General features: G+C 44.3%; 1 protein-coding gene across 1 annotated transcript; it reads left to right on the top strand.

Annotated features, from left to right (window-relative positions):
• Nucleotides 1-5,364: 5,364 nt before the first annotated feature.
• On the top strand, nt 5,365-9,715 carry LOC136126123 (uncharacterized; the record flags this gene model as incomplete). The annotated part of the gene is given in 2 exon segments (XM_065881188.1): nt 5,365-6,904; nt 6,939-9,715. Coding segments are annotated over 2 exon segments (4,317 nt in total), but the record flags the coding sequence as incomplete, so codon positions are not given.
• Between the last annotated feature and the right edge of the window lie 1,145 nt (nt 9,716-10,860).

The following is a 10,860-nucleotide window of genomic DNA, read 5'->3' as shown; positions in this document are numbered from 1 at the left end:
GGAAGATGAGCATGAAATGTTGTCTTGGGAGGATGCTTCTGGAGAAAATGGGTTTCACCAAGTATCTGAGGATAAGCTTATAATCTGGTAAGAAAGAAAGTGTATTTACACCTAAGAATAGATTTGGAAGAAAGTAAAGAGATGAACTGACTATGGCATGAGAGAGCAACAAGCAGGGAGAATAAAACTGTGCAGAGGATTGAAATCCAAGATGAACATGGAATAAAAGTAGGACATAAAGCCCAAGAGAGAGTCCAGGTCTCAGCTTTGGAGGTTGTGCAAGGCATGCCTGTGTTTTATTGCATTATTTGACCAGCACCCATCCATGAAATCAGTGAGTATTTAACCACTTTTTCGCAGGTGCCAGCTGCATGGGGCCATGCCATGTCCATAAACTGGTGTGATATGAAGCAAGGGATCTGTCCCATAAAAGAGAAGCAGATACATGCTGTAGGGGTTCAGAGACCACAGGCTAGCCTTGCTTCTCAGCTTCTTCTCCTGCTCAGCTCTGTCTTGTGACTCTGCTCAGGGCATCTTCATGCAAACTGCCTTCACTGCTCATTCTTTCCGTGTTTTTCTATAACCTTCATCAACTTCTCAGACTGGTAGAAGCTTTCCCCAATGAAACAGAAAAATACTTAGTACATTTCTAAGGGCTTTCCAGGTATTAACTAATTCAATTTGCTCAAGGGTGAATCAGTAGTGAGTCACAGCGCCAGTAGCTGACCTACAGAACTATGCTTCCATAGCCTGTATGCTTAAAATATACCCCACAGTGCCTCTTCGATGCCTTCTTTGTTGTCACGAAGTATCCCCAATTTATCCATATAGAAGGTTCTCCATCTCCTCTGAATTCATGAAGCATTCTTTATGGCTCTCATCGAATATTTGTCTCACCATCATTTTATATTGGGGGTTCTTGAGAGTGAGACCCATGGGTGTTTTATAATTAGAGTAAATCAATAAATATTTGTAAAAGGATGAGTGATCCTATATCCAACCAAGAAAGCTCCCAAATAGTCCCAGATTCCTGTTTGATTCTTTTCTTTTTTTTTTTTTTTCATAATTTTGGTCATTTTCTTGGTTTTTGAAATGATATGTCTTTCTTGGCTAGTCTTGTTTTGAAGGTAAAATGCAGATTGCATACATGAATGTTTTGTGTTTAATTTATCTTTATATAACTTTCCTCATGTAGACAGGGATTATGCAAATCTTTGAAGTTTTTCTTTGGTCCCCTCCCAACTTCTCTTTTATGGTCCTCTCCTATGTCCTGGCATTTGCAATGGCCTCCATCCTGGTATCTGATCCAGACCTGCCTTTCTTAAAAGGCCCTGTGCTCAGTTACCTTCAAAAAGCCAATGTTGAGGTTTTATTTTAGCAGAGTAGATGAATTTACACTAAACTATTAATGAATGCTCACTTATGCTTCCTATTATATTTGTTATTATTAAAATTGTTATCTTAAAGAGACATCAATTAACAGTATTTGAACTTTTGCAAATAGTGGTATTTTTTAGCTGCAGTCTAATATTTCTTCTTGATGCTCCAAACACTTTGTAAAATTCAAAAGGATCCAGGCATCTGAATCTTCCCTTTAATCAACGCAAACATTGTTCACTTAAAGCACTCATGGATCCTTTTCATAGTTCTTAACTCAGAGGAACCTGCTTAATGCTCATTAAAACTTTAGCCTCTGTTTAGCTGTGTTGGCATACAATGATTTTGCCCTCTAAACTCTAAAGTTAGACCATTCATTTAATGTAATCAAGATTTGAAGAATAGGCTTATAATAAGTAAACAAAAGGGAATTATCCTCCTACAGATTCCTTTTGCCTCCTGATACCATGCCATTTGCTTATCAGAATTCAGTTCCCTTCAGGATAGAATAAATTAGAATATGAACTGGGCAAATGTTAAAGCAAATAAAAGACATGAATTTTAAGGTGTAGATTTCAAGTAGCACAGAACCCAGATGAGCGCTAACCACTATCTGCATTACACTTAGGGACAGAAAAATAAAATTTACTCAACACTATTTTATTTGAGGGCAAAATTTCAACTCATCCAAACTCTGACGTCCTGAAATTTGTTAAACCATCTTAGGTGACCTAAGTACTAGAATCATCTCAGGCAAGACATGTTCCTCTCTTCGTGCCTCAGTTTGCCACACTGTCCAGTGATGATACTGGTCTGTGAACCTCCAAGATATTTTGCAATTCTGCACAATATTAATTCCAAGTGAGATAGCTTCAGCTAGCTTGCCGTCAAATGCTACATTTTTATTTGCTTTCTGATTTCCCTTTTTTCATTTAATAAAAAAAGCATTCATGAATCTTTTCCTATCTATTTGATAGTGGGAAATTATAGGCACTTAGAACTAGTTTTAAATTTAAATTATATTTACTTTTCTCTCTTACTCCACCAGGCACATGTGCATGTAAAAATGTTTGCCTTTTTCCATCTGTGCTCTGCTGACTCATTAGGAAAAGTCAGAAGTGAGAGTCTCCTTCTCCCCTGCTAATAATAGCAGAAGACTCTAACATAGATAGAAGAAATTGTACCTTCAAAGGATTGTTGCATGTAGTATTTGATATTTATTTTCATAATTGTATTATGATGTAGGAAGCATCATTTCCTATTTTGCAACTAAGAAAATACGCTACAGAATAGGAACTTGAACCACTCTACAAAACCCAAAGGTGTTATGGGTATGAGCAGCCATGGTTGTATGCCTCCCCCACAATCCCTTACCCTTGCCCTGCCTGCACACATGCACACACATGCACACACAAACACACATACCTCACAAACATACAGAATGAAAAGCCAAGTAATAAGGTCTTTGTATTTATGTTAAGTCACCACCTCTAGAACAATTGTAAGAATTAAAACCTTATATAGTGAAGGAAGGTAGTAAAAGATCAACCAATGTAATTTTATTAATTTTGCCTCCTTTCTCAACTATAAATTCTACTGAAACAGAGAAGAACAAACTGACTCTCTATTGGATCTAGTCCTTGAACTCTAATCTTTATGCCCTGTTGCCTGTGCTTAGTCATGCTGGCTCTTCACCTTTTGTAAAAGAATGTTGCCCAGAGCCTGAAATACACAGGAGAGACTATTCTCAGGGCTCTGACCTTTAAAGGTATAACACTTTTCCATTAAACAGTTGTGGAACAGAGAATAACATTTGATTTGTTGGAGGTTTATAAGGAACATCTTGACCAGACTTATGTGGACGGCTGCAAGAACAAAGGAATCAACGCAGCACCAAGAAGTTTACAACAACCAACCACACCCCCTTCACTTGCAGGAAAAATGAAGCCTGAATTACAACTCTGGGAAGACAGTTCTTTGGGACACTAGTCCACCATTTTCTTGGTATGTTGTCTTTCTGAATAAAGTTGATATTCCTTGTCTCAATAGCTCATCTCTCATTTGATTGGTCTGTCCTATGGCAAGCAGTATGAGCTTGGACTTAGTACCACTACCTCAATGTGGTCGTAAGAACTATAAATGTAAGAGTGATGAATGCTTGATGCCCAGTTCATACTCTGGGAATGATACATTCTTCCTTTACATGATTTCAGGGTCTCAGATCTGGATAATTCCTCCATCAAATAAGCAAGTCCTTGATAGTCCATTAATCATTTTGCTTAGACTCAACTGCACTATAATAATAATAAAAAAAACACCCCAAGTTTCAATAGCTTAAAACAGCAAAGGTTGACTCTTTGTCCACTGTACATGCTGAGATACTGTTCCATATCCTCTATGCCTTAGAGTCAGACTGAAGACAAAGCCCCCATCTGGGACATATTTGTCTCAGGGCACAGGGGAAAAAGAGAGATGAGGGAACTATGCAATTGTTCTTCACGTTTCTGCTGAGGAATGGGTAACATTACTTCTGCTCCATTTTATTGGACAAAGCAAGGCGTTTGGCTTAGCCTCACGTCAAGGGGCTGGGGAAGTATAATCATCACACAGGCAGAGACAGTCGATATTTGAAAATAGTAATCTATCACAAAGTAGCATGTTTTAAACAATTTTTAATTGCTCTCATATAAGTGGATGACTGCAAACTTGGGCTCATCATTTGCTCATTTATTTATTTATACATTACTCCTCAGGTGCCCATGGAAGGTGTTTGAGATACTGTGCTAGGTCTTGTAGGTAGTAAAGAGAAAAAGAAAGTGTCATCTACATGCAGCAAGAAGTTTTTTGATAGAAAAAGAAAAAAATACTTTATTAGGGGGACTTCTGTGTATGTGTATATGTATGTATTTGGAAGGTGGACACAGCGTCAAACACATGCACACACACACACATACATACACAAACACTTCTAAAAGTAGTGAGTGTTCATGTGTGGGGCCTTTAGGGACTTTCCACCCCCTCACTTGTTCCCGTAAACCAATTCTTCTCCCTATCGTGCGCCACTCCTTCTCCCTATCGAAACCAATTCTTCTCCCTATCGTGCGCCACTCCTTCTCCCTATCGAAACCAATTCTTGGAGTTTTTCAGTTGACGGGGACTTGCCAGACAGCGGGTAATTTTCCAGTTGCCCGTAACAGGTATACGCCCTAACCGCCACAATGAACAGACAACTATAACGGCCAGAAGGTGGGACAAAAGTTCCTAAGCCAATGAATTCAAAAGTCACCACATTTACCCAATCATTGTGAGAATATACCCGCCCTATGAGTAAATAAACCTATAAAAAGTATGTGATTCCGCTTTTAGGGGTTCCCCATCGGCCTCCTGCGTGAGGTTCAGGGAACCCCGGTGCATCGGCTCCTAATAAACCTCTTGCGTGTTGCAACGGCTCTCGACTCTTGGCGGTTCTTGGGCGAGTTGGAATCCCTCGTAGACCGCTTGGGTCTAACATTTGGGGGCTCGTCCGGGATCCCCACTCGCCCCCGGGTCACAAGAACATCGGGAGTCGGAGGTATCAGGTAGGCTCGAGCCCAATTGTCTGTTTGTTTGTCGTTTGTTTGTTGCTAGCCGCCATTAGGAAAAAGCCGTGCGAACCGGCTTGCTGTGGAATCTGTATTGGACTCCTGGCTAGGCAGACGTGCCGAAAGCTGGTGTCCACGGGCCCCGGGGGACGCCCTGGTGGTCCATCTGGAAGGAGAAACAAATTTTGTCTCCCCTTCATCTGGTTCTGGCAGGTTATATAAGCTGCCATCTGAATTTGAGTTGGTTTCGGGTTTAAGTTCGCGGCGGCTGGTTCTGGCAGGTTATATAAGCTGCCATCTGAATTTGAGTTGGTTTCGGGTTTAAGTTCGCGGCGGCAATATCAATGTGTGTCTTTTGAAATTTTATTGTTTTTCTGTACTATTATCTTTCTTTTGACGGACGACAATGGGACAAACTATGACGACTCCTCTTTCTCTTACCCTAAGCCACTGGACCGAAGTTAGGGCTAGGGCCCACAACCTTTCGGTAGAAGTAAGGAAAGGAAAATGGCAAACGCTGTGTACCTCTGAGTGGCCTACATTTCAGACAGGGTGGCCACCCGAAGGATCTTTTTTGTTAGATAAGGTTGGGCTAGTCAAGTCTAGGGTCTTTAACACAGGACCCCACGGACACCCAGACCAGATACCATATATCTTGGTCTGGGAAGATCTAGTTCTCTCCCCGCCTCCGTGGGTCCGGCCCTTTGTTTCCTCAACAGGCACGTCTGCATGCGCTCCAGCACAATCGGAGATATTGGCCCTGAAGAAAACCCCAGACACGGAAAAGTCATCTGCTGCCCCGGACCCGCCAAAGGCGATATATCCTGACCTGCAGTCTGATTTGCTTCTTCTAGATTCCCCACCTCCTTATCCTCCGGCCCTAAATCCCATGTCGCCCCTAGGACCCCCAGCTTTACAACCCTCCGCACCAGTAGGGCCACCTGTTATGGCAGAAAGGGGGGGTCCCTCGGCGGGCACCAGAAGCCGGAGGGCTGTTTCCCCGGATTCTACTGCTTTACCCCTTAGAGAATATGGCCCCCCCGATAACCACGGGAATAGGCCCCTTCAATACTGGCCCTTTTCCTCTGCAGATCTTTATAATTGGAAGATGCATAACCCTACTTTCTCTGAAAACCCACAGGCTCTTACTGCTCTAATAGAGTCTCTTGTCTTCTCCCACCAACCCACCTGGGATGATTGTCAACAGCTCCTCCAGACTCTCCTCACAACTGAGGAGAGGCAACGGGTTCTCCTGGAGGCTAGAAAGAATGTGTTAGGCGCCAATGGACAACCTACCCAGTTGCCTAATGAGATTGATGCTGGTTTTCCACTCGTCAGGCCGAATTGGGACTTTAATACCCTGGAAGGTAAGGAGCACCTGAAAATGTATCGCCAGGCTCTGGTGGCGGGTCTCCATGGAGCGGCCAGGCGCCCCACGAATTTGGCTAAGGTAAGAGAGGTAACTCAGGGGCCCCAGGAATCGCCAACCGTGTTCCTAGAACGCTTAATGGAGGCTTTTAGATGATTCACTCCTTATGATCCAACCTCTGAGGAACATAAGGCCACCATAGCAATGGCCTTTATTGACCAGGCGGCCCCTGATATTAGAAAGAAGTTACAAAGGCTGGATGGCCTACAAGGTTTCTCCCTTCAGGACTTAGTAAAAGAGGCAGATAAGGTATATAATAAGAGGGAGACAGAGGAAGAAAGGGAAAAAAGAAAGCAGAAGGAACAAGAGGCTCATGAGGTAAGACGAGATAAGAGGCAAGAAAGACATTTGAGTAAGATACTGGCCACTGTAGTCAGAGGAGGAAACAGTAGAGACAGAAATAGACAGGAAGGACGAACAACGGATAGAAGGCGGCCATTAGACAAGGACCAATGTGCCTACTGTAAAGAAAAAGGTCATTGGGCAAGAGAATGCCCTAAAAAAGGAACGGGGGAAGGCCAACCAGAGATAAAATCTTAACATTGGAAGAGGAAGATTAGGAAGTCAGGGCTCGGACCCTCTCCCCGAGCCCAGGGTAACTCTTAAAGTGGAGGGGGAACCCGTCCAGTTCTTGGTGGACACCGGAGCCCAGCACTCAGTCCTCCTCGATTCAAAGGGCCCCCTTTCAACTAAAAGGTCATGGGTCCAGGGGGCCACTGGAAATAAGCAGTACTCATGGACCACCCGAAGGACAGTAGATCTTGGGGTGGGACGAGTAACCCACTCATTCTTGGTCATACCTGAGTGCCCATACCCTCTGCTAGGTAGAGACTTACTCTCTAAGGTGGGGGCCCAAATCCACTTTCAACCAGAAGGGCCCACCATAACTGACAACCAAGGGAGATTACTCCAAATCTTGACCATGAAACTGGAAGATGAACACAGGATATATGAAACACCCTCGCCTCCACAAGCTGACATGCAGGATTGGATGACTAGGTTTCCACAGGCTTGGGCAGAAACTGCCGGTATGGGAATGGCAAAATATCGGCCCCCTGTGGTGGTAGAACTTAAAACAACCGCCACCCCAGTGACGGTCCGCCAATACCCCATGAGTAAAGAAGCCCGAGATGGCATCCGTCCTCAAATACAAAGGTTACTGGAATTAGGGATCCTGGTAAGGTGCCAATCTGCATGGAATACCCCTCTTTTGCCAGTTAAAAAGCCAGGAACTAATAATTACCGACCGGTACAAGACCTACGAGAGGTAAATAAGCGGGTGATGGACCTCCACCCCACGGTACCCAACCCCTACAATCTCTTAAGTACTCTTCCACCTCAGCACACTTGGTACATTGTTTTGGATCTTAAAGATGCTTTCTTCTGCCTGAGACTTTCTTCTCTCAGTCAGCCTTACTTTGCCTTCGAGTGGAAGGATCCAGCCTCTGGGATGTCAGGCCAGCTGACATGGACTCGCCTGCCACAAGGATTCAAGAACTCCCCCACCATTTTTGATGAGGCTCTCCACCAGGATTTGGCATCTTATAGAGAATCCAATCCCCAGGTAACTCTACTTCAATATGTCGATGATATTCTTTTAGCTGCTGAAACCCAAGAGGACTGCATCAAGGGAACCGAGAGGCTGTTAACAGAACTGGGAACATTGGGATATCGGGCTTCAGCAAAGAAAGCACAAATATGTCAACGACAGGTTAGTTACCTGGGGTACTTGTTAAAAGGAGGACAGAGATGGCTTTCGGAAAGCAGGAAAGACACTGTTGCCCGGATACCGGCCCCCAAGAGTCCCAAACAAGTTAGGGAATTTTTGGGGACGGCCGGATTTTGTAGGCTATGGATTCCGGGGTTTGCTGAATTAGCAGCCCCTTTATATCCCCTGACCAAAAATGGCATCCCTTTTGCTTGGGGTGATAAAGAACAACGGGCTTTTGACCGAATTAAACGAGCCCTACTATCAGCCCCGGCTCTGGGGCTACCAGATGTTACTAAGCCTTTTCATCTGTACGTGGCCGAGAATAAAGGCATCGCAAAGGGAGTACTAACTCAGAAACTGGGCCCCTGGAATCGCCCGGTTGCGTACCTATCAAAGAAATTGGATCCTGTGGCAGCAGGATGGCCCGCCTGTTTAAAAATAATCGCCGCGGTGGCCGCTTTGGTCAAAGATGCTGACAAACTGACTTTGGGGCAGAACCTAACGATAACAGCCCCCCATGCATTAGAAAGTGTAATTCGCCAGCCACCCGACAGATGGCTAACAAATGCCAGGATGACTCCTTACCAAGCCCTGCTGTTAAACTCAGATCGTATTAAGTTTACCTCAGCCACAGGACTCAACCCGGCCACCTTGCTACCCGACCCTGACCTGGAAAGCACTACCGTCATCCATGATTGTCAGGAAGTACTGGCTGCAGCACACCGTAGCAGACCAGACTTGATGGATCAGCCCCTCCCCAACGCCGACGTTACCTGGTTTACTGACGGAAGCAGTTTCCTAGAGGAAGGTAAGCGTCGGGCGGGAGCTGCCGTGGTAGACGGGAAAGAGGTCATCTGGGCAGCCGCATTACCGCAAGGGACATCGGCCCAACGGGCTGAACTAATCGCCATGACTAGAGCATTGGAACTAGCAGAAAACAAAAAGGTAAACATCTATACGGACAGTAGGTACGCATTTGCTACCGCCCATGTCCATGGGGCCATTTACCAACAAAGAGGGTTGCTCACCTCGGCGGGCAAAGAAATTAAAAACAAAGAAGAAATAGTGGCACTGCTAGCTGCCCTCATGCTCCCCACTAAAGTCAGCATCATTCATTGCCCCGGACACCAGAAGGACAATACCCCGGTGACAAGAGGCAACAACATGGCAGATAGGGTGGCACGAGAAGTGGCTCTACGGGAAATCATACTAGAACTATCAGATGAGAGTCCTGGGAAACCAAATGATAGGGGAACAATTACCCCAGCCATAACTAAAGGAACATTATCTCCTCAACAAGCAAAATCCATGCTACAACAGATTCACAGATGGACACACTTGGGAACCAAGAAGATGGTATCCCTATTACATAAGACAGGTTATGATACCTCTGGATTAACCAAAATAGCTGAGCAGATTGCACGAGAGTGCATTCCATGCCAACAGGTAAACTCCCATAAAGGAAAACTTGAGGTCGGAAAAAGGCTCAGAGGAGACCGCCCAGGAGCCTATTGGGAGGTCGACTTCACTGAAATATGCCCTGGAAGGTACGGTAACAGGTATCTTCTAGTTTTTATAGATACCTTCTCAGGATGGGTAGAAGCTTTCCCGACGAAGAAGGAGTGGCGCACGATAGGGAGAAGAATTGGTTTACGGGAACAAGTGAGGGGGTGGAAAGTCCCTAAAGGCCCCACACATGTTTAGCCTTTTGAAGATCATAAGGGGAAGAGAGAAAAAAGCATAAACAAAGGCACATAGACCTCAAATGTATTCTATGTTCAGGGAATGTAAACTTCATAAAAGCAGAGGTCACATCTCATTCTGTTCACTTCTCTGTCTATACTCAAGAGCAGTTCCTTGGAAATGAGAAAATCAAGTGATCCAACATGTGGATGCACAGAGTGAGAGCAGAAGTGGTGAGTGTACAGTAATTCACACCAAAGACAGCTGTAGGAAAACTGCTCCCAAATCGTGACAGCATTGCCTGCTCCGAGTCTCAGAGGCCATGTGTCCAACATGAAGGTAAGGAGTCATTGGTGTCAGGGGGGAGCAATCTGAGAGTACTGTCCTGCTCCCTCTGTAAGACCAACTGGAGGGCCAGGGAAAGCTTCATGTTGAGATGGTGCTGACTGGAGCCCAGGTTCTGGCTACCAGAGGGCTAGGAGGCCCTGATCCAGAAGCAGAAGAGGCAGTGTATGCTAATTCAGCTTATGTGGAAGGGAAGCCAATGGTTACTGACAGCTTGAAGCTTACTGAGAATTGTCAGCTTCTACATTCAGGTTCTGCATTTATGTTAAGTGTTGTCTTCATTAATTAACTTTTTTCTATGATTTTATACTACAGGATTGTAAGAAATGAGGTGCTGGGGAAAACAACTGTTTGGTAGAAGAAATCCAGTATCCCTCCTGTAACATGACTGAAATCATCCTACTAGGTTTGAAGACCCTTGAGGGAAGGGATGTCTTTGTATTGCCAGAAATAAGCTGTGTGTCTTGCATACATTAGGTATTTGGCAAAAGCTTTATAAATGGATAGAGGAGTGAATGACAGTGGTTCTTATTGAGAGAGGTTTTCCTTGCAATTTTTTATTCTATCAATCACTTGAGTCTGCAAGACTGTTATAAACCCACAATCTTTGGCACACTGCTGTTAGGATGAATAAATAGAAATTAAGGAGCTTTCTAGAGTGTATTAAAACAAGTTTCCTGCTTTGTAAGCTCACTTCAATTCTATTTAACTAAATTCAAGAAACATGTATTGCA

The sequence above is a fragment of the Phocoena phocoena genome, chromosome 7 (genome assembly GCF_963924675.1).
Source record: "Phocoena phocoena chromosome 7, mPhoPho1.1, whole genome shotgun sequence".
NCBI lineage: Eukaryota > Metazoa > Chordata > Mammalia > Artiodactyla > Phocoenidae > Phocoena > Phocoena phocoena.
Note: the sequence above shows the minus strand (reverse complement) of the source record. Positions and strands in the feature narration are given on the sequence as shown.